At 41.2% G+C, this 24,922-nt stretch overlaps 1 protein-coding gene across 2 annotated transcripts in view; it reads right to left on the bottom strand.

Annotated features, from left to right (window-relative positions):
* LOC139755833 (nephrin-like) overlaps positions 1-24,922 on the bottom strand; it is a 237,367-nt gene that overhangs the window by 119,020 nt on the left and 93,425 nt on the right. For both annotated transcript variants that reach the window (XM_071674438.1, XM_071674439.1), the window contains exon 2: positions 10,848-10,983. In XM_071674438.1, the coding sequence (XP_071530539.1) occupies positions 10,848-10,983 (136 nt within the window). The remainder of the gene's footprint in view (positions 1-10,847; positions 10,984-24,922) is intronic.

Here is a 24,922-nt window from a genome sequence, read left to right as displayed (position 1 = left end):
AAACAGTTCACTTCAAAAGAATTCCCTTATTTCCCTTCTATTCATTGTAGCGCAACTATGAAGAAAGAGTTAAAAGCACCTCACAAATACCTTATCTATATTATCAACAACATCAAAGATTGTGGGGTTCTTTCACTGATAACCGTCAGTGTCTAATCATGAAGCTTTACGAAGTAATCCATAAGTATATCAAGAAATATTCCTGAATTTTTCAAAGAGTATTGTATAGATCTTAACGATGTTACCGTGTCCAAACTTCTACATAGATTATCTTTTCTTGTGATATTTTGGACCTGGAAGTATTTTTAGACCATGCTAATTGGTGATGAAGACACCCAAATTATCAGTTAATGTCGTAATAAAATGAGAATCTTTTTACAGTAACAAGATGTTTTACATAATTTACAAGCACTTTATTCCTTCACTGATTAGACCTAATAGATTATGCAGTCAGCTAAAACATTTTTATACGTTATTGATGTCAGTATTTTTGGTGGACTCCTACATGCAGCAGCAGCACCTTACCACTAGAACAACACAGTCTGAAGGCCAACACATACATCACTACTCTGTGAACACATTTCTCTCCTATGCTAACTGTCTGATGTGCCACGCTTTTTAGCGTTAATCCTTGTGTATTCTCTTTTCTGTACAGCACATGACAGTTGTATGTAAAGCAATTCCGACTGATTTCAAGCAGACAATCAGACGATTCAACCGATGAACAATACAGTGAAAAGAGGTTTTGAGTTGGGGGGTGTTAAATCATCATTTTGTGGGTAGGACCAAATTTTCATAAAAGTGGCAGAGAAGTAAGGTAATACAAAATGTGAACACAATGATCAGAAACGAGATGTAATGAGTGACAAGAGGTGTTAGACAATGACCTGTGCAATGTGTTCCTCGTCAAGGTAAAAGTGTTTCGAAAGACTAGAAATTACTTATAAGTGTAAGAAATGGAGTATACGGGAGTGGAGGCTAAATTATTGATATCAAAGAAGGTTGTATGATCTTTAAGCTTAGCGTATGAGCAACTCAATGAGAATTTGGAAACTCTTATAATTGCCTCTCTTCAACTATCCCTTGCAGTACGTCGTGATTTTGCTGCCTCTTCTCTGTTCTACAGATACTGGTAATCTTTTGACTGTCTATTTGTATCCTTTTCATCAAGGCTCTGAATCTGTGGCTTACGATTAGCTACAGTTTCTCATAGTTTCTGCGTGGAAACCAACCACACGATGATTGAGCGTTATGATACTGCTATCTTTCGTTGAACACCGATGCTTCAAATTTCTTCCAGAGTTCATCTTGTTTTAGCCCGTCCAACTTAGAGAGTCAGGTCTTTAAACACCTATGGAGTTCAAAGTAATTTCCTACTTAATCTCATACCATTCATCTTTTTATTCCTCCGTTGTGGTCATGACTGGGCCCTGTTTCTGTCAGTGCCACATTTCTACTACTGTAAGCAGGACTTTTAAAAATGATATTTTCGTGAAGAGAACATATTAGCTACGTGGGAAAAGAAACATAAGAAACAGTATGGCTGAAAGAGAAAGTGAAAAGTGCAGTTAATGATAAGTAAACGCACTGTTAAGAGATGTTACAACAAGGAAGATTAATGCTGAGGTCGAAAGGTAACAGATATACATCATGTTTCAAGAGTCTTAAAAGATGACAAAATGAGAGTGGATGAGAAAATTGGGTACTGATATTCATATAGATATGTGGATTGATGGAAGAATATCAACACCGAATAAAAAGAGGTAGAGGACATAAAAAGAAGAATATGGTTGACGGGCAACAAAACCAAAGGAGGTATAAATGCTTGCGGATAAGAGGAACATCAACCGCTTTACTTTCATCCAACAGCTTAACTATGAAAGAAATCATGTCGATGTGTCATACGAAAGTGAATGAGGAAAGATTTTATGAGCCTGAAATTACCCATAAGATAATGAAGATAATTGTTTTATGAGTTAGGTTCCCGTGCTGTGCTCATCATTAATAACTTTGCTCTATTATGTGTTCATTTTTACGTAAGCATTTGTGATGAGGTGTGTGCGTGAACAGCTTGTATATGTGTGATGAAAAACATTCATCCTGGACTTTTCTACATGTCTCCAACACGTTTCTTGTTTGATTTAATGTCATGGCTTCTGGCTGTTCTTTTCTTGCGTTTTTCGATGGAAAAAATCAAGGCCTCAAACGTATCGCTATTACTCAGTCTCTTAATTCTGGTACTATCTTTACTGTCGTCCTCTGGACTTCTGTATTAGTTCGCTGTGCTTCTTTAGGTATATTCTAGTTTTGAACTTATGTAGCATGAGAACAACTTGCCTTTGTTTTTAAACCGGACTGACGACCTAGAATGAACAGTTCTTCGAAAGATGTGGGGATAAACCAACGCTTCACCCTCCCCTCCCCCTTAGTATGAGAATCTTCCAGCACCTCATATTGTGACCAACCTCCAGGATGTCACACTTCACCCACGCCCTCCGGTGGCTGATCAAACATTACGAGATTCTTGTCCTAATGTATAAGGCAACAGACTGTCCAGGGTCGCATACATCAATTCGCATTCCATTTAGAGGCATTATAGTTGAATCCCACGAGGAAGGCCATGGCACGGCGAGTGTCACCTCTGGCATATATTAAGCCTTTCATTCGAGTCTGTCTCGACTAAAAGTAATTCTGTTCCATTTAATATGGTTCATTGACCTCTTAAATGCATTCTGGTCTAATCTGTCTACCTATCAGCTGCAGCCCATTTGCTGAGCCGCCCGTAACTACCAAACAACAATGCGGAGGTAACTGATAGTCGATCATGTTGGGCTTGCATGAAACACGCTTTTCATCTCGCGTAATCTTACTTTCAGGAGTAAATTTCCTTGGACTTGAGACAGAACTACAAATACATAAATTTCCTGCCAGATGTATGGGAAATATCTTATTAAACTCAGTCATTTAAGAAACTCCAGAGCAGGTCCCGTCATGCATCACAATTCAAATCGTTATATGAGGCACCCTTCCATCGCCGGGCGCTCTACGATTTCTCCAACAGACTGAAAAATCCTCCGCTAGCTTGTTGAAAACCATGGTTCATGTCTTGGCAAGAATGGTCATTAGTATCATCTCTATGTTATAGTTCCCTAATGGTTAAAGGTCTGTCTCTAACAGACCCGAGCAAACACAATGAAGGACTCAGCCACTGCCTCAAGGCTAAACAGTCTCTTGCCACGTGATAGAAAACATCAGATTCGCAAATGCGTGAATATCGGAGAGATACGTGTTACCTAAAAAAACATTTAGATAAACAATAGACGCAACATAATCAACTTGAGAATGTCTTCTTATGATAATTGGTGTTGGTGTCCCTGAGGTGCCAAGCCTAACAAAGTTAGGGAGGTAATTGCTACCGTTAGCTGTATCCTCTCCCTGAGGCCGTAACAGCAGCAGGAAGTACGCAGATGAGGAGCCACTAATCCGACAGAAGGCACTGATTTCGTTCCAGTCACGAGTAACAGTAGAAGTCAAATGACTGTTTCTGGAAAGACCGTAAGCATAATACTCACATACTTGCCGCCTATATTCTCTTGTTGTTTATTAATTATAATCTTCATTTTCTACTACTTTGCTTTCTGAACTTCCTTTCCTAAGCCTTGTATAAAACCCGACTTTACCACAGTTGAAGAAACAAAGAACATTTGACCTGAACGGTAAAGTGACCCGTCCCTCTTCTCGGCAAAGAAGTCACATCAGCTTCTACTTCCTTAATTTTGTAATATCTCAACAAAAAAATAATCAAAGGTAATATCTAATCTATTACATTCCTTCAGCAGTAGCTGACCTGACGTCCTTCACCAGGTACAGGTCACTTTAACGTTCAGGTCAACCTTCCATGTTTCTGTGATCAGCAGTTCCTTGTTTCCTCAGCTGTGGCGAAGCTGGTTTTGTGCATATTCTTTTGTTCATATTGACTCTGTATCTCTGTATCCTTGAATATGGCTTGAAATACAATCGAAAGCTTCGAGCTTTTATATATATTTTTCCAGTGAGTTTATTCATATCATCGCTTCATGTGTGGATGTTTTAAGAGTAAACAGTTTAGGAGGTAAGCTGCCAGAAGCAGTGAGTTTATACCAAAGATGTAAGGCATGTGTACGAGTAGGAAGAGCGGAGAGTGATTGGTTCCCAGTGAAGGTCTGCAGCAGGGGTGTGTGATGTCCCCATGGTTGTTTAATTTGTTTATGGATGGGGTGCTTATGGGAGTATATGCAAGAGTTCTGGAGAGAGGGGGCAAGTATGCTGTCTGTTAGGAATAAAAGGAAAGTGACTGGAAAGTGAGTCAATTGTTGTTCGCCGATGATACAGCATTGGGGGCTGATTCGAGAGAGAAACTGCAGAAGGTGACAAGGTTTGTAAAATTGTGCGAAAGAAGAAAGTTAAGTGTAAATGGGAACAAGAATAAGGTTATTATGTTCAGGAGGGTTCAGGGAGAAGTTAGCTGCGATGTGAGTTTGAATGGAGAAAAATTGAAGGAAGTGAAATAATTTAGATGACTGGGAGCGGACCTAGCAGGGAATGGAACCATGGAAGTGGAAGCGAGTCATAGGGCGGGGGAGGGGGGCGAAGGTTCTGGGAGCGATGAAGAATGTGTGGAAAGAGAGAAAGCTATCGCGGAGCACGAAAATGGGTATCTTTGAAGGAATAGTAGTTCCAACAATAATATATGGTTGTGAGGCATAGGCTACGGACAGGGTTGTACGGAGGAGAGTGGACGTGTTGGAAATGAAATGTTTGAGGACAATGTGTGGTAATAAAAAGAGTGTGGTTGAAAGAGCAGAAGAGGGTGTGCTGAAATGGTTAGGACATATGGAGAGAATGAGTGAGGAAAGGTTGCCAAATAGGATATGCGTATTAGAAGTGGAGTGAACCAGGGTAAGCGGGAGACCAAATTGGAAGTGAAAGGATGGAGTGAAAAAGTTTTTGAGAGAGAGAGAGAGAGAGAGAGAGAGAGAGAGAGAGAGAGAGAGAGAGAGAGAGAGAGAGAGAGAGAGAGAGAGAGAGAGAGAGAGAGAGAGATGAATAATATTTAGAGATGATAATGCTGGTATTTTGTTCCCAACTTGAGAGATAATGGGGACGTGCTGTTGGTGTACTGACCATGCAAATGACGCAGTGACAGGCTTGGCAGGAGACCCTAACACTCCAGAAGACCTAATGCTAGCAGACGACATGACTCTAGGCTACAGCTGGCAGACGAAATAATGAAATGACTACAGGAAACTCCTTGCACTCCAGCAGACCTATTGCTAGTAGACATGATTACATGACTCTAGGCCATAGCTAGCAGAGTACATGATAACACGACTCCAGTGCCTCCTAGCTGGTATGCGAATACAGTAACATGACTCTTCATATCCTGATTGACATCCATGCTCAGGGATAAGCAGCTGATATGCATGATTTTACATCCAATTTACCATCAGGTTTTGCAGATTTTCTATTTCATTAAACTGAACAAATAGTTACAACTGGACGATACTGTTCTCTCTAAGTGTGGCATTATGTGGCCAAGCAAACAGAGAAGTGACAGTAACACCGAGGCAGGGAGCCGCCAGGCTGAACCACAAACACTGGCAGGAGTCATGAGAGGATTATAACACAAACATTCCTCAGTATAATGATCCTTCAGAGCTGTGTAAGAGGGGAGTGCTTAGATCTTTCATCTCATCAACCTAAAATAATGTTTGAGATGTTAAATATCTTAGTAAAAATCCTTTCACGGAAGAAAATTAATATTTCATCATCAGTCAATTCCACTCGATTATGTCTAAACACCTGCTGAACAATTTGAACTCATGTCAAACAGAAGCAAGACTTGAGTGATTTTACAAAACAATAATAATAACTCTTGGGTTAGAGCCTGTCATTTAATGGTAACCAGATGTAACTTATACTAAATGATGACTGAGGCAGACATATTTACATACATAATGTCCAGAATACAGTGTAACTTTCAACTCTAAAAACTCAAAATTCCTCTCTCACGAACGCATATATACCCGGACATTAAAGACAAAGGGGAACCTTTCTCCGTAAGAAGTCTGATCAAAGGAACTGAAAACTTCTTGAAAACGACTGTCGCCATTTGCGTTCTTTATATGACGTCTCTTGTTCAGACTGTCAGTCAAGACTTCTTTTCACTAATGTGGCCACTAGGAAGCCTGTGAAAAGGATTATTTCAAGGGACTCACCCACAAATCACGGAATGCTTCTTCAATTTTTCCTCTTTTCCTCTGCACAAGAGAAAACGAAGAATCCGTTCAACACAAAAATATCAGTGTCATATATTTTCCAATAAGAGACAAACGGAAATTCGGTGAGAGTTATGATTGCCACATCCGACCTGCACACAAGCAGGTCACGTACTCAAGTCCTGGGGCCTCATAACAGCAATCATGCCTCCATAAAATCTCTGATAACAAACTAGAAATCTAATACCGCTAATAAGGTCGATATCTATGGTTGGTAGCGGTGCCCTGTCACCCATCAGTATTCTGATATCATAACCATAGCAAGTGTGGTGAGTGTGAAGACTCTATCATCATTTTCTACGACTGGAATGTGCTCAGAAAAAATACTTCTTCACATTTCTGCGGTGTTCTCTTCACTTATAACAAAATACATTTTGAGTGATGGGCTTTTTTTTCTCTCTCATTTTCTGGAACTTTCAGTAGCTCTGGTACTTTAGAGAAAGTATAAAACGACTCTTGCGACTTTTCTGTCGAAAGAAATTACCTTAGTTATCCTCGATTTGATATTAAAGGTCATGACTACTGCTATTTACCCAGAAATATGATGTTCTAAATATGACTCATCTGCTAAGCTTGTCTTTCATTTATGGATGTGAATATTGCGTTACTCGAGGATGTGGCGAGAAAACTTAACAAAACCTGATTATCTGTGATACGTTTACCTCTTGGAGGATAACAATTAGGATCATACATCCTTAATCTAAGTGTTACCGGACTCCACCTGCACGTGGTTACACCGCGAGTGAAGTCACTGTAGGTGAGCTTGTATCGTCTCCAGTTGACGAATAGGAATGCATTCTCGTCGTAAATTTTCTCGTTCGAAAATTTCCCTGTTCCTGCATAAAGTGCAGTCTTGAAGCTGTAGGAGTCCCATAAAGGGGTCACTGGGTTGTATAATGATAATGGTAATAACACAATCTACTGGACAGACACAAATTGGTAAATTGAAAGTTCTTCCTACCCATCACTCTCTCCGACATATCAACCAGCAGGAAAACAGCTATGAGAGTGTACAATGTAGTATGGAAAGAGTATAATAACGTGGAAATTCTCTCGAGAAAGAACGATGAGAAAACAAGAGACGATGAATGAAAAGAATCATGAGGTCTCAGATGTCTGGACTCAGTACGAACTCACTATTTATCTTTGGTTCAACAAGTTTTCAAAGTGCAGAAGATAAACCTATATATACACCTAAATACGAACAAGGGGTGTTTGTACGAATTGTCATGGTATGAAGTATGGAAAATTTTGAGCTACAGCCGAATGATAAATTACATCTCCAAGTCCAAACATTTAAAACACCTTATACAAAGCCGGAGACGTAAATGTAGGTAATCTTTGAGGAAACACTGAATTCGTTTGTATCTTTAAAAATGGAAAATCCAATGATGATATTGTATGATGAGTTATAGATAGACATTTTTTTCCTTTTGAATATCATTAACTATTGATTTACTTGTTTTATTCCAACCTTTCGAGATATGCCATAAGATTTTATTTTGTGAAATCTATGAATCTGACAAAGATTTCACAAGCAAAATTAAACCATATCATATCGGTCTCTCAGTATCACTCATTGAAACTTCACTAATTCTAAAGACTAGAACGATATGCCTTTATCAAGATAGTAAATCAAATAAAGGTAATACTGAAAGACCAGTGTCCGTCCTTTCTTAACAATCGTGTAATTAAGCAAGAGATTATAGAATCGTGTTGACTCAACTGGTATAAACTTAGTGTTTCCAGAAGGATAATTGGTGTTGAGCGAGGCAGACCACACTAACACCCATTAAAAGCTCTTTATGGCCAAGTAAACTGTTCTTTCCAACACACCACCACTACGGTTCCTAGGATGGACGATGTTCTTAACGTTGGCAGACTAACTGATACGTTCACGTACACTACTGGTGCTGTAATGTATACTGTGGGTTGCCCGTGTGTGTATATGCTTTTGTTGGTGTGTGTGTGTGTGTGTGTGTGTGTGTGTGTGTGTGTGTGTGTGTGTGTGTGTGTGTGTGTGTGTGTACTTTTATCTTTATATCTGTCTGTCTACGTGCCTGTCTGTATATTTTTACATGTGTTTGTTCCTAAGTTATTGTGTGAGGGTGTTGTGACTGAATGTACATGTTATCTTTATGTGCATCGACATGTATCTGTAAGAGCAAACGTGTCTATGTATGTGGTCGTGTCAGTATGCCTGTGTTTGTGTTCGTGGTTGTTTTGACTACATGCATTAGACATTTGTATGTCATTTAATGTGCATATATGTTTAAGTACGTCGGGGTCTCTGCGTTATATATCAATTTTGTGTTCCATCATTTGTATGTTGATCATTTTTTCCCACATCGGATGTCAATACAATATCGATGATGTTGATAAACACATCACTTGCGCCAAATCCTTCCATGTAAACGACACAAAAAACTTATAAGTAACACATTATCATATGATCATGACTCCAGCATCGTTATAACACAGGTGTACCCAAGGCAGAGAGTTTGCAGCAAAGATGATAAGAGAATTTTAAACGAGTTAAACGTGGTTAACCACTTGAGCACGAGAGGAAGAACCTTGAATATAATAACCTGACCTTTGACCTCATCCTCAAGAGAGAGGTGAAATGCTAGGTCATCACACCCAAAGATGGCTCAAGGGTCGTACCGTCTTGCTCAAGGGTACTCTTCTTGGGGGCATATAGTGTGGCGGGCAACGGTTGACTGAAAGTCCCGTGCCGCCCACACACTTGTCCATGACTGGTAGGTTCCTGCCGTGACTACTGGTGCTGACCTACTTCATTACATTCCTTTTGTTTACATTTACTCTCAACTTTCTCAGCCTATGTCATCAGCTGCTTGGGATTCACTTTGCAGTATGCCACCAGGCGTGTCATCTGCAAACGATAACAGATTCACCTCCCACTCCAAGTATCCCGAAGACCTGCATCTCACTCTAAGAACACGGCATTTACCTAACTCACCGACATGTTCGTAAACAGATAAAACAGTTACGGTGACATTACACATCCTTGAGGGACATCTCATCATCTCCAGGAATCATTCACCCTCTTCCATTCCGCCTTGCAACGAACTCAACCTCCCCGCAAACACTCCTCACAGCATTCAATAGCTTTTCATCTACCCTCTATAATCATAACATCTTTCAGAAGGCCTCTCTGTCGACCCTAATATACGTGATGCTGATTTTAGTTTCAAAATTCAAACAGCCCACAAAGGCTTCAAAGTCATCTTGGCTGACTCTTTACTCTTTCATATCCTTCATATAGCTATTGTGTGTGACGAGGAAGCTTTAAATTGAAGCATTCACAAGGGACAAGCAAAAGGGGTAGGTGTAACTCACAGACAAACTTCCATCTAGCTATGATTTGACACGGTGCTCGTGTAAATAAAAGCATCTGACTCTTTCAGATCCTTGATGGAACGCCCTTGCGCCGCGCCATGTCAAGAGCATATCACTAGTTTTACCACACTCTAACCTAGAGAAAGAAGCCTGAACACAGGCAATATACCAGTAGGTACAATACCAGTACATCACAGCTGTGCTGCCGTAAACGTCAATAGCCTCTCATAACAATGGCTTCATATGCTCAAGCTTCGAGAGTTAAACAGTGAAAACTCCTGGAAACTGTCATCAGTGTAGGAAATAATGCATAGTCAACGACATACCTTCAGACAGAATATGAGAACGAGGAACAGAAAGAACGTGGAGAGAGAGAGAGAGAGAGAGAGAGAGAGAGAGAGAGAGAGAGAGAGAGAGAGAGAGAGAGAGAGAGAGAGAGAGAGAGAGAGAGAGAGAGAGAGAGAGAGAGAGAGAGAGAGAGAGAGAGAGAGAATAATCTTAGAATCACTGGAAGGAATCAGTGACCATCACACAGCTAGTTCATTTCTGCAGCTCAATAACTTTTCTGATTGTTGTCATTACGGAGCATTTATCAAAGGAATAACGAAGATTTCGTGTTAAACACATAGGTCATAATGATAGCAACTTCTAGGTTAAGTGAGAAAAACCTAGCAAAGATGACAGAAAGAAAGTGACAGGTCCTACATTATAGTCCTGACGATTCATCTTGTGTTCTGGTCAATGTTCTAGTCTATGTTTTCCAAGAATGATTCTATTTGTGAGTTGTGTCAGTAATGCAAATCAAACGCAAGATGGACTGAAGAGCAGGGTCGTCACCCGCCACAACACTAAGGTGTATATTAATGTATCACACAGGTCCAAGTGACAGTGACGTTGGAGAGTCTCGATCCTACATAGGGGTATGATGAGTCTACAATAGCCTAAAGGTACTTGCTGCTGGATTCGATGTGTGTTGAGTAAATAAAGGACAGAGCTACGATGGGTACACAGTGGCAACACTGGTATATGGAAGCGGTTAATAATGATTTGAATTATCTACCTGTAGATGGGGATGGTGGAGTACAACCCACGAGGAATGGATGGGATAGGGATGTACACGGTGTCTTGATCTTCACTAAAGGGCGTTGAGTACACAGATACATGACCTACCTGTAGATAGGGACGGTGGGTTGGGTCTCCTTGTACCAGAGAGCTAGGAGGGGCTTGTCATTGGGGTCCTTGGGGAGCGGCACGAGGCAAGGGAGCTCCGCCTGGCCACGAACCACTGTCCATTCCGAGAACCAGGCTGCAGGAGGGAAACACTACCGGTAACATCATCACATGGAGTGGGCCCAGCTGATCATCATGGTACAGCCCATCAACATGAAAATGGTCACAACTGTGGGTAGTCTACTGTAATAAGGAAGGTCTAAAAGCCTGGATGCTGGTCACATTCTGAGTTTTAAGCTAATAATCATGAACTTGCTTAAAACAATGTGTAATACACTGAGAGCTTATTCTAACGTAAAGTTATCATGACTTGTAAGCTGAATTATTGTTAGAAAATAAAAGAGCATAATTTGTTGACACATTACATACCATGATTCTAAAGTTACCCAATTCAAAACTAACGATGTGTTTCATTTAGTAAGGAACTGCAATCTACGGCATATTTGTGACGATTGCCCTTCACCGACCACTTCTTGCAAGAAGATATATAACAAAACGGCACCGATCACGAGAACTCGTTGCTACAGTTAGGATCTCTTTCTGCAAATCATTTTACTCATCTTATGCCAGGTACCCACAAATCGAGAGACTCAGAGAAAGGATGAAGTTAGTGTGATTTTAATGCGGCTGCCTAGAAGGGAACTCGAACACGACCGAGAGATTCAGAGCTAGCGATATTAACCACTACTCAGAGGAGGATAATGAACGATATAAAAAGTAGATAAATAACAAGACGAAGCCTTCTTCAAGCAGATCAGAGTACGGTGCATGACGAGAGTGAGGGCCAATGACTAACTTTTCGACATACGTTGTAAAGTTAAACTTTGTGTATTTCGAGAATTCATCACACCCTTAGACTGGATCACAGAAATGAACTCATCCGAACAGTATCTAATCTAATCAGTTTCCTTTCCACTGTATATTATCATATGTACTTCCACTTCCTTGCCCTCCTCGAAAATTAACCCAGTTATGCATTACAGAACAATCAATTTAACCGACTTACAAACAAATCAATCATTGATCTCGTTACAGGTGAACCCTTGCTCCATTATTGGTCGACAGTTATTCCTATATGAATAATCTACACATGACCCTCTTTCCGTAAAACCATGTTGTCTCTCATTTAGGTAAGTTCACTGTAGGATGGGATCCACTTGCTTTCCTAGTATCTTTCCCAGTGCCTTCCAGACCACGCTCGTCAGGGAGGGCGGACTGTAGTCCAGCGCTTCCTTATATATATATATATATATATATATATATATATATATATATATATATATATATATATATATATATATATATATATATATATATATTTTAGGGAGAATAAAAAGATGTTCTGGAAGGAGGTAAATAAAGTGCGTAAGACAAGGGAGCAAATGGGAACTTCAGTGAAGGGCGCAAATGGGGAGGTGATAACAAGTAGTGGTGATGTGAGAAGGAGATGGAGTGAGTATTTTGAAGGTTTGTTGAATGTGTTTGATGATAGAGTGGCAGATATAGGGTGTTTTGGTCGAGGTGGTGTGCAAAGTGAGAGGGTTAGGGAAAATGATTTGGTAAACAGAGAAGAGGTAGTAGAAGCTTTGCGGAAGATGAAAGCCGGCAAGGCAGCAGGTTTGGATGGTATTGCAGTGGAATTTATTAAAAAAGGGGGTGACTGTATTGTTGACTGGTTGGTAAGGTTATTTAATGTATGTATGACTCATGGTGAGGTGCCTGAGGATTGGCGGAATGCGTGCATAGTGCCATTGTACAAAGGCAAAGGGGATAAGAGTGAGTGCTCAAATTACAGAGGTATAAGTTTGTTGAGTATTCCTGGTAAACTATATGGGAGGATATTGATTGAGAGGGTGAAGGCATGTACAGAGCATCAGATTGGGGAAGAGCAGTGTGGTTTCAGAAGTGGTAGAGGATGTGTGGATCAGGTGTTTGCTTTGAAGAATATATGTGAGAAATACTTAGAAAAACAAATGGATTTGTATGTAGCATTTATGGATCTGGAGAAGGCATATGATAGAGTTGATAGAGATGCTCTGTGGAAGGTATTAAGAATATATGGTGTGGGAGGCAAGTTGTTAGAAGCAGTGAAAAGTTTTTATCGAGGATGTAAGGCATGTGTACGTGTAGGAAGAGAGGAAAGTGATTGGTTCTCAGTGAATGTAGGTTTGCGGCAGGGGTGTGTGATGTCTCCATGGTTGTTTAATTTGTTTATGGATGGGGTTGTTAGGGAGGTGAATGCAAGAGTTTTGGAAAGAGGGGCAAGTATGAAGTCTGTTGGGGATGAGAGAGCTTGGGAAGTGAGTCAGTTGTTGTTCGCTGATGATACAGCGCTGGTGGCTGATTCATGTGAGAAACTGCAGAAGCTGGTGACTGAGTTTGGTAAAGTGTGTGAAAGAAGAAAGTTAAGAGTAAATGTGAATAAGAGCAAGGTTATTAGGTAAAGTAGGGTTGAGGGTCAAGTCAATTGGGAGGTGAGTTTGAATGGAGAAAAACTGGAGGAAGTGAAGTGTTTTAGATATCTGGGAGTGGATCTGGCAGCGGATGGAACCATGGAAGCGGAAGTGGATCATAGGGTGGGGGAGGGGGCGAAAATTCTGGGAGCCTGGAAGAATGTGTGGAAGTCGAGAACATTATCTCGGAAAGCAAAAATGGGTATGTTTGAAGGAATAGTGGTTCCAACAATGTTGTATGGTTGCGAGGCGTGGGCTATGGATAGAGTTGTGCGCAGGAGGATGGATGTACTGGAAATGAGATGTTTGAGGACAATGTGTGGTGTGAGGTGGTTTGATCGAGTAAGTAACGTAAGGGTAAGAGAGATGTGTGGAAATAAAAAGAGCGTGTGGTTGAGAGAGCAGAAGAGGGTGTTTTGAAATGGTTCGGGCACATGGAGAGAATGAGTGAGGAAAGATTGACCAAGAGAATATATGTGTCGGAGGTGGAGGGAACGAGGAGAAGAGGGAGACCAAATTGGAGGTGGAAAGATGGAGTGAAAAAGATTTTGTGTGATCGGGCCTGAACATGCAGGAGGGTGAAAGGAGGGCAAGGAATAGAGTGAATTGGAGCGATGTGGTATACCGGGATTGACGTGCTGTCAGTGGATTGAATCAAGGCATGTGAAGCGTCTGGGGTAAACCATGGAAAGCTGTGTAGGTATGTATATTTGCGTGTGTGGACGTATGTATATACATGTGTATGGGGGTGGGTTGGGCCATTTCTTTCGTCTGTTTCCTTGCGCTACCTCGCATACGCGGGAGACAGCGACAAAGCAAAAAAAAAAAAAAAAAAAAAAAAAAATATATATATATATATATATATATATATTTTTGGGAGCAGCTAAATGAGTGCGTTAGCGGTTTTGATGCACGAGACCGGGTTATAGTGATGGGTGATTTGAATGCAAAGGTGAGTAATGTGGCAGTTGAGGGAATAATTGGTATGCATGGGGTGTTCAGTGTTGTAAATGGAAATGGTGAAGAGCTTGTAGATTTATGTGCTGAAAAAGGACTGATGATTGGGAATACCTGGTTTAAAAAGCGAGATATACATAAGTATACTTATGTAAGTAGGAGAGATGGCCAGAGAGCATTATTGGATTACGTGTTAATTGACAGGCGTGCGAAAGAGAGACTTTTGGATGTCAATGTGCTGAGAGGTGCAACTGGAGGGATGTCTGATCATTATCTTGTGGAGGCTAAGGTGAAGATTAGTATGGGTTTTCAGAAAAGAAGAGTTAATGTTGGGGTGAAGAAGGTGGTGAGAGTAAGTGAGCTTGGGAAGGAGACCTGTGTGAAGAAGTATCAGGAGAGACTGTGTACAGAATGGAAAAAGGTGAGAACAATGGAAGTAAGGGGAGTGGGGGAGGAATGGGATGTATTTAGGGAATCAGTGATGGATTGCGCAAAAGATGCTTGTGGCATGAGAAGAGTGGGAGGTGGGCTGTTTAGAAAGGGTAGTGAGTGGTGGGATGAAGAAGTAAGAGTATTAGTGAAAGAGAAGAGAGAGGCATTTGGGCGATTTTTGCAGGGAAAAAATGCAATTGAGTGGGAGAAGTATAAAAGAAAGAGACAGGAGGTCAAGAGAAAGGTGCAAGAGGTGAAAAAAAGGGCAAATGAGAGTTGGGGTGAGAGACTATCAGTAAATTTTAGGGAGAATAAAAAGATGTTCTGGAAGGAGGTAAATAGGGTACGTAAGACAAGGGAGCAAATGGGAACTTCAGTGAAGGGCGTAAATGGGGAGGTGATAACAAGTAGTGGTGATGTGAGAAGGAGATGGAATGAGTATTTTGAAGGTTTGTTGAATGTGTCTGATGACAGAGTGGCAGATATAGGGTGTTTGGGTCGAGGTGGTGTGCAAAGTGAGAGGGTTAGGGAAAATGATTTGGTAAACAGAGAAGAGGTAGTAAAAGCTTTGCGGAAGATGAAAGCCGGCAAGGCAGCAGGTTTGGATGGTATTGCAGTGGAATTTATTAAAAAAGGGGGTGACTGTATTGTTGACTGGTTGGTAAGGTTATTTAATGTATGTATGACTCATGGTGAGGTGCCTGAGGATTGGCGGAATGCGTGCGTAGTGCCATTGTACAAAGGCAAAGGGGATAAGAGTGAGTGCTCAAATTACAGAGGTATAAGTTTGTTGAGTATTCCTGGTAAATTATATGGGAGGGTATTGATTGAGAGGGTGAAGGCATGTACAGAGCATCAGATTGGGGAAGAGCAGTGTGGTTTCAGAAGTGGTAGAGGATGTGTGGATCAGGTGTTTGCTTTGAAGAATGTATGTGAGAAATACTTAGAAAAGCAAATGGATTTGTATGTAGCATTTATGGATCTGGAGAAGGCATATGATAGAGTTGATAGAGATGCTCTGTGGAAGGTATTAAGAATATATGGTGTGGGAGGCAAGTTGTTAGAAGCAGTGAAAAGTTTTTATCGAGGATGTAAGGCATGTGTACGTGTAGGAAGAGAGGAAAGTGATTGGTTCTCAGTGAATGTAGGTTTGCGGCAGGGGTGTGTGATGTCTCCATGGTTGTTTAATTTGTTTATGGATGGGGTTGTTAGGGAGGTAAATGCAAGAGTCTTGGAAAGAGGGGCAAGTATGAAGTCTGTTGGGGATGAGAGAGCTTGGGAAGTGAGTCAGTTGTTGTTCGCGGATGATACAGCGCTGGTGGCGGATTCATGTGAGAAACTGCAGAAGCTGGTGACGGAGTTTGGTAAAGTGTGTGGAAGAAGAAAGTTAAGAGTAAATGTGAATAAGAGCAAGGTTATTAGGTACAGTAGGGCTGAGGGTCAAGTCAATTGGGAGGTGAGTTTGAATGGTGAAAAACTGGAGGAAGTGAAGTGTTTTAGATATCTGGGAGTGGATCTGGCAGCGGATGGAACCATGGAAGCGGAAGTGGATCATAGGGTGGGGGAGGGGGCGAAAATTTTGGGAGCCTTGAAAAATGTGTGGAAGTCGAGAACATTATCCCGGAAAGCAAAAATGGGTATGTTTGAAGGAATAGTAGTTCCAACAATGTTGTATGGTTGCGAGGCGTGGGCTATGGATAGAGTTGTGCGCAGGAGGATGGATGTGCTGGAAATGAGATGTTTGAGGACAATGTGTGGTGTGAGGTGGTTTGATCGAGTAAGTAACGTAAGGGTAAGAGAGATGTGTGGAAATAAAAAGAGCGTGGTTGAGAGAGCAGAAGAGAGTGTTTTAAAATGGTTTGGGCACATGGAGAGAATGAGTGAGGAAAGATTGACCAAGAGGATATATGTGTCGGAGGTGGAGGGAACGAGGAGAAGAGGGAGACCAAATTGGAGGTGGAAAGATGGAGTGAAAAAGATTTTGTGTGATCGGGGCCTGAACATGCAGGAGGGTGAAAGGAGGGCAAGGAATAGAGTGAATTGGAGCGATGTGGTATACAGGGATTGACGTGCTGTCAGTGGATTGAATCAAGGCATGTGAAGCGTCTGGGGTAAACCATGGAAAGCTGTGTAGGTATGTATATTTGGTGTGTGGACGTGTGTATGTACATGTGTATGGGGGGGGTTGGGCCATTTCTTTCGTCTGTTTCCTTGCGCTACCTCGCAAACGCGGGAGACAGCGACAAAGTAAAAAAAAAAAAAAAAAAAAAAAAAAAAATATATATATATATATATATATATATATTATATAACTAAATGAGTGCGTTAGCGTTTGATGCACGAGCCGGGTTATAGTGATGGGTGATTTGAATGCAAAGGTGAGTAAATGTGGCAGTTTGAGGAATAATTGGTATGCATGGGGTGTTCAGTGTTGTAAATGGAAATGGTGAAGAGCTTGTAGATTTAGTGCTGAAAAAGGACTGATGATTGGGAATACCTGGTTTAAAAAGCGAGATTATACTAAGTATACTTATGTAAGTAGGAGAGATGGCCAGAGAGCGTTATTGGATTACGTGTTAATTGACAGGCGTGCGAAAGAGAGACTTTTGGATGTCAATGTGCTGAGAGGTGCAACTGGAGGGATGTCTGATCATTATCTTGTGGAGGCTAAGGTGAAGATTAGTATGGGTTTTCAGAAAAGAAGAGTGAATGTTGGGGTGAAGAAGGTGGTGAGAGTAAGTGAGCTTGGGAAGGAGACCTGTGTGAAGAAGTATCAGGAGAGACTGTGTACAGAATGGAAAAAGGTGAGAACAATGGAAGTAAGGGGAGTGGGGGAGGAATGGGATGTATTTAGGGAATCAGTGATGGATTGCGCAAAAGATGCTTGTGGCATGAGAAGAGTGGGAGGTGGGCTGTTTAGAAAGGGTAGTGAGTGGTGGGATGAAGAAGTAAGAGTATTAGTGAAAGAGAAGAGAGAGGCATTTGGACGATTTTTGCAGGGAAAAAATGCAATTGAGTGGGAGAAGTATAAAAGAAAGAGACAGGAGGTCAAGAGAAAGGTGCAAGAGGTGAAAAAAAGGGCAAATGAGAGTTGGGGTGAGAGACTATCAGTAAATTTTAGGGAGAATAAAAAGATGTTCTGGAAGGAGGTAAATAGGGTGCGTAAGACAAGGGAGCAAATGGGAACTTCAGTGAAGGGCGTAAATGGGGAGGTGATAACAAGTAGTGGTGATGTGAGAAGGAGATGGAATGAGTATTTTGAAGGTTTGTTGAATGTGTCTGATGACAGAGTGGCAGATATAGGGTGTTTGGGTCGAGGTGGTGTGCAAAGTGAGAGGGTTAGGGAAAATGATTTGGTAAACAGAGAAGAGGTAGTAAAAGCTTTGCGGAAGATGAAAGCCGGCAAGGCAGCAGGTTTGGATGGTATTGCAGTGGAATTTATTAAAAAAGGGGGTGACTGTATTGTTGACTGGTTGGTAAGGTTATTTAATGTATGTATGACTCATGGTGAGGTGCCTGAGGATTGGCGGAATGCGTGCATAGTGCCATTGTACAAAGGCAAAGGGGATAAGAGTGAGTGCTCAAATTACAGAGGTATAAGTTTGTTGAGTATTCCTGGTAAATTATATGGGAGGGTATTGATTGAGAGGGTGAAGGCATGTACAGAGCATCAGATTGGGGAAGAGCAGTGTGGTTTCAGAAGTGGTAGAGGATGTGTGGATCAGGTGTTTGCTTTGAAGAATGTATGTGAGAAATACTTAGAAAAGCAAATGGATTTGTATGTAGCATTTATGGATCTGGAGAAGGCATATGATAGAGTTGATAGAGATGCTCTGTGGAAGGTATTAAGAATATATGGTGTGGGAGGCAAGTTGTTAGAAGCAGTGAAAAGTTTTTATCGAGGATGTAAGGCATGTGTACGTGTAGGAAGAGAGGAAAGTGATTGGTTCTCAGTGAATGTAGGTTTGCGGCAGGGGTGTGTGATGTCTCCATGGTTGTTTAATTTGTTTATGGATGGGGTTGTTAGGGAGGTAAATGCAAGAGTCTTGGAAAGAGGGGCAAGTATGAAGTCTGTTGGGGATGAGAGAGCTTGGGAAGTGAGTCAGTTGTTGTTCGCTGATGATACAGCGCTGGTGGCGGATTCATGTGAGAAACTGCAGAAGCTGGTGACGGAGTTTGGTAAAGTGTGTGGAAGAAGAAAGTTAAGAGTAAATGTGAATAAGAGCAAGGTTATTAGGTACAGTAGGGCTGAGGGTCAAGTCAATTGGGAGGTGAGTTTGAATGGTGAAAAACTGGAGGAAGTGAAGTGTTTTAGATATCTGGGAGTGGATCTGTCAGCGGATGGAACCATGGAAGCGGAAGTGGATCATAGGGTGGGGGAGGGGGCGAAAATTTTGGGAGCCTTGAAAAATGTGTGGAAGTCGAGAACATTATCCCGGAAAGCAAAAATGGGTATGTTTGAAGGAATAGTAGTTCCAACAATGTTGTATGGTTGCGAGGCGTGGGCTATGGATAGAGTTGTGCGCAGGAGGATGGATGTGCTGGAAATGAGATGTTTGAGGACAATGTGTGGTGTGAGGTGGTTTGATCGAGTAAGTAACGTAAGGGTAAGAGAGATGTGTGGAAATAAAAAGAGCGTGGTTGAGAGAGCAGAAGAGGGTGTTTTGAAATGGTTTGGGCACATGGAGAGAATGAGTGAGGAAAGATTGACCAAGAGGATATATGTGTCGGAGGTGGAGGGAACGAGGAGAAGAGGGAGACCAAATTGGAGGTGGAAAGATGGAGTGAAAAAGATTTTGTGTGATCGGGGCCTGAACATGCAGGAGGGTGAAAGGAGGGCAAGGAATAGAGTGAATTGGAGCGATGTGGTATACAGGGGTTGACGTGCTGTCAGTGGATTGAATCAAGGCATGTGAAGCGTCCGGGGTAAACCATGGAAAGCTGTGTAGGTATGTATATTTGTGTGTGTGGACGTGTGTATGTACATGTGTATGGGGGGGGTTGGGCCATTTCTTTCGTCTGTTTCCTTGCGCTACCTCGCAAACGCGGGAGACAGCGACAAAGTATAAAAAAAAAAAAAAAAAAAAAAAAAAAAAAAAAATATATATATATATATATATATATATATATATATATATATATATATATATATATATATAGCTGAGAAGAGAGTCCAGGGGAGGCTCATCGGCATATATAGGGGATAGGGGAGAAAGAATACTTCCCACGTATTCCCTGCGTGTCGTAAAAGGCGACTAAAAGGGGAGGGAGCGGGTGGCTCGAAATCCTCCCCTCTCTTGTTTTTTTTTAATTTTCCAAAAGAAGGAACAGAGAAGGGGGTCAGGTGAGGATATTCCCTCTAAGGCCCAGTTCTCTGTTCTTAGCGCTACCTCGCTAACGCGGGAAATGGCAAATAGTATGAAAAAAAAAAAAAAAAGAATATATATATATATATATATATATATATATATATATATATATATATATATGTGTGTGTGTGTGTGTGTGTGTGTGTGTGTGTGTGTGTGTGACCTTTACTATATTTCACATTCTTGGAATAATACCTTTATGTAGAGACATCTTCAGCACATATGGAGTTATTTCAATAGGATCATTAGCGTTGTATGGGTCAAGACTCTTTAGTATTCTGCTAGTCTCCTCCTCTAAGTGTTCCAATATTTCTCTCCATTCCAACTCACTGGTTTTGAGGCTTTTATTTCTTCCACTGTAAAAACAGTTTTGAGCTTGTCATTCAGCTCCTCGTATGACCGCACAACATCCTCCGTAGCTCCTCCCGCTGCCTGATTACTTGTTCTTTAACTGACAATTTACCCACGCTGGGAGGCCCATGCTGGGGGACCCACACTGCGATGTCCACGAAAGTTTATTGGTATAAAAGCAACACACACGTTATCTTGCTCGCTCTTACTGATATCCTTCCACACATAACAATATCAAAGTGGCCAGGTCAGCCACGAGAAAGTGTGCTGTTGGTGTAAGGGAGGAGGTTCTTGTGTATAGCAGGAGTGGGTGTGTGGTTATGATGAGGGAGGCGTTTCTTATGGTGCCCCCGTTGTCGCTCTGAGAAGCCACAGTGGGAAACTCATCGCTTCTCTGCTTTACTGTAAAAAAAAAAAAAAAATGTTTGTCATTACCTGTTTCCCTGTTACTTGTGTGTGTGTGTGTGTGTGTGTGTGTGTGTGTGTGTGTGTGTGTGTGTGTGTGTGTGTGTGTGTGTGTGTCCGGGAGGAGAGGGGACTTTGAACCTGTTTTGTGCCTCTATATACATGTTATTTCCATATGTACTTCTGTATGTGTGTTCTACGCTACATACCAAGCTAACTAAAGCAATTCTCACTGACAGCAGCTTCCCTAACACTATCAGCTAAAACACAGCTTAACCAACAGCGAAAAGCAAAGATAAAAAGTGACACATCTCCCTCACTGCTTCATGAGCACCACCTGGCCTTCTACTGGTCTTAAGTATTGGCATTATTTGATGGATCGTGGAACATTATCATTTTTTCCGATTAGCTACAAATAACAAAGATAATGATTATAGTAATGATAAGAAAAATGATAATAACAATCATAACAATAATGATACTAATAATAAAACAATAATGATAATTTGTTGTTGTCATTCCCGCCACAGCCACGCAGTCATGAACACTGGCCTCATGGACTGGTATCGTCTCTCTCGTTGTCTTACATAATGCACCACACCAGAGCCTTCCCATCCACAGACAAGCCCCACAGACCATTCCTTGACCGCTTCATATGCCTTGCTTCATCCCATTAATAGCATCTCGCCTTCTGTATACTAAAATGTTCCTGTTTGTTCTACTCAATGCACGCCTCTCACTCTCCCAAATGCTCGGTCAAACATTATTCAAAGCCTTCTTTACTTAACTCTTCATCCATTCACTTGATACCAACCACCCCCCCACTCCAACCCTAGAAATTCTTAAAAACACTTCAGAAACTGCAGAAGATAAAGATTTCAGAATTTCATAAATTGATGGAAGGCGAAAGATTAAGGGAACATACCATAAAGAGGCTTGAGTATAGAAACAGAGGGACAGCCCCAGATAAAGGCTGGAAACAGAAAGTCTAACAAACAAACGGTATCAGAAGAAGAGGGAGAACGCGGGGTCGATCATCCTGATGATGAAGACTGCAGTTCTTGCCGTCGATCAAGATGAACCACTAATAGTGTCTCAGTTTTTCTAGAACCCTTCAGTACGACTGTTAGATCTTTGCACGTGCTAGCCTGACCTCTTACCTGACCATTTAGGTTTAACTTCAAGATCAGTCCAATTTACCCAAGGGTTGCATTGTCGTACTCAAGGATCGTACCATCATAATCAAGTGATTTAAAGCACATTTCAGCTGTAGGAAATATCATAAAGATTTCTAAAGCGTATTGAACAATCTAAAACTGACTGAATCTTTATGGCAAAAATTCTGTTAATAAGGTGTTAATTTTCAAAAAAAAAAATCGGAAAAATTGTGTGCAAGAGTGAGTGCATATAAAGGCTACATTCTTTCAGAGCTCAACAAACTATTCTTTCTCCTTCACTCCAGCCACAGCAAAGACGTCATTAGTGACCAGCGGTTCATTTCTAGGGTACTCAAGGTTTAAGTTCAAGCCTTTTCTAACATCAGGAACTGAATTTCGTTTGGTGGCCTGATTTACTAGCACTGAGCTAGCACTTTAGCGGATGTCAAGTGTCCTCTCTGGTCCAGGCAGTTGTCTTAACATGCAGCCTCACCCACACGTAAGCAGCTGGCTTTCAATACACAAACATATAACCTCTCCTCACACGCAACTTGATGACACGAAACACACACGACTCGTTCTTCGTACCTCTATATTATCCTACGGTGAACACTACGAGCAAACTCTACCTTTGTCAAAGTCTCATCGCAAGCACTCGTAAATACGTATATGTGTCGTCTCAAGAGGCTGGAGATCGTTTAATGAAAACAAAAGGATATCGTGGAGATAACCTGGTCTAAAGAACATATGGAGAAAAATGGAAATCATCGAAGATGCCACATAAAAACGAAACCAAGAAAAGTCGAACAATGAATATAGAAATCAAATATAGGCATTGAGAGGCAAAACTGATGTGATGTCTGATCACTGTCTTGAGGAGGCGAGGGTGAAGATTTGTGGAGGTTTTCGAAAAAGAGGAAACGACGTCGGTAAGAAGAGTGGTGAGAGTAAGTGAACCAGGAAGAGGGACTTGTGGGAAGAAATACAAAGAGAGACTGAGTGTAGAATGGCAAAAGGTGACCTTTAATTGAAGCAAGGGGAGTCGCTGAGGAATGGAAAAAATTTTACGGAAACAGCGCTGGCATGTGCAAGAGAAGCATGTGGCATGCGGGAGGTGGGCAGATTAGAAAGGGTAGTGAGTGGTGAGATGAAGTAAATTTGTTAGTGAAAGCGAAAAGAGAGGCATATAGACGGCACTAACAGGAATGGAATACAAATGAATTGGGAATATATAAAAGAAATTGGCAGGAGGTGAAGAGGAAGGTGCGGGTGCTGAATAAAAGGACAAATGAGAGTTAGGGAAAGAGAGTATCAGTAAACTTTAGGGAGAATATCTTTTCGGAGAAGGCAATGTGCAAAAAAAAAAAAAAAATAACAAATAGGAACATCGGTAAAGGAGGCAAAAAGGGAAAATGGTAAAAGGTAATGATGGAGTGAGTATTTTGAAGGATTCTTTAATGCGTTTAATGACAGGGTGGCAGACGTAGGGTGTTTGGATCGGTGTGGTATCCAGAGTGAGAGAGTCATGAAGAATGGTTTGATGAAGTGAGAAGTCGTGAAAGCCATATGCAAGATCAATTGTGGAAACGCGGCTGGAGTAAATGGTATAGCAATTGAAACGATTAAGAAATGGCGTGACTGAGTTTTTGATTCGTTGGTATGGATTTTCAGAGTTTGCGCCTGAGGACTGACGCTATGCATGCATGGTGCTGCAGAATAAATGCAAGGATAATAAAGCTGAGGGGTCAAACTATAGAGGTATAGGTTTGTTGTGTGTACCTGGAAAGTTGTATGGGAAAGTACTGACTGAGAGGGTTAAGGCATGTACTGAACGTCAGACCAGGGGTAAGCGATGTGGGTTTAGAAGTGGCGGAGGATATGTGGATCAAGTGTTTGCTCTAAAGAATATGTGAAAAATACAGAGAGACAGAGACGGATTTATATGTGGCATTTATGGATATGGAAAAAGCATATGATAGGGTCGATGGAGATGCCTTGTGGGTATTAAGAATATATGGTGCACGAGGAAAGCCGTTAAAAGCAAAGAGGTTTTATCAAGGATGTAAGGTTTTTCAAGAGAACAACCCCATCAATAAGACCTTAACAAAAAGTAGGCCAAATCATGCAACAATTAGGAGTGTTTACGCCGTCAAATGCAAGACATGTAAAGATATTTACTGAGGCCAGACAAGAAAAACTGTAACGAAAAGGTGTTATTAGCACCGTCATTCAGTACGCAAGGATGACCACAAAAATACGATCGCTAAACAGTCATGAAAATTATCACCCAATAGATCTCGAAAATCCCGTCATTCTATACCCCTTAGCTGATTATGCCACACGCAACGTCATTGAATCTTTCTTAATTGCAAATACTAAGAGCTTTAATTTGTCCCCATGCAATTTTAAAGCCCATCCTAGCATTAACCAAAGTCATTATGAGAGAAATGACAAATAACGATATGAAAAAAGTTGTTCAAGACACACCCAGTTTCCCATGTCAACCCCCACCATGTAACACCCCTTAATCACTCTTCCTTACAACGGATACTGCTAGACAAAGCGGATAGTGCTTTGGACGGTGGGAATCAAGTGTGATGTTGGGATTTAAATAACTTCGTTTAGTACTGGCACCTGATGAGGTGTATTGTCTCCACGAAACATGTCGTGCCACAAGTATAGGAAGATCAAATCTAAATAAAATTGTTTGAACTCCTACTGAAGTGCGATTTCACCTTAACATATATATATATATATTATCATACTTAACCGCCGTCTCCCACATTAGCGAGGTAGCGCAAAGAAACAGACGAGGAATGACCCAACCCACACACATACACATGTATGTACATATACGCCCCACACGCACATATGTATACATATATATTTCA

The sequence above is a fragment of the Panulirus ornatus genome, chromosome 20 (assembly GCF_036320965.1).
Source record: "Panulirus ornatus isolate Po-2019 chromosome 20, ASM3632096v1, whole genome shotgun sequence".
Taxonomy (NCBI): Eukaryota; Metazoa; Arthropoda; class Malacostraca; order Decapoda; family Palinuridae; genus Panulirus; species Panulirus ornatus.
The sequence above is the reverse complement of the archived record's forward strand: the minus strand, read 5'-3'. Positions and strand labels throughout refer to the sequence as shown.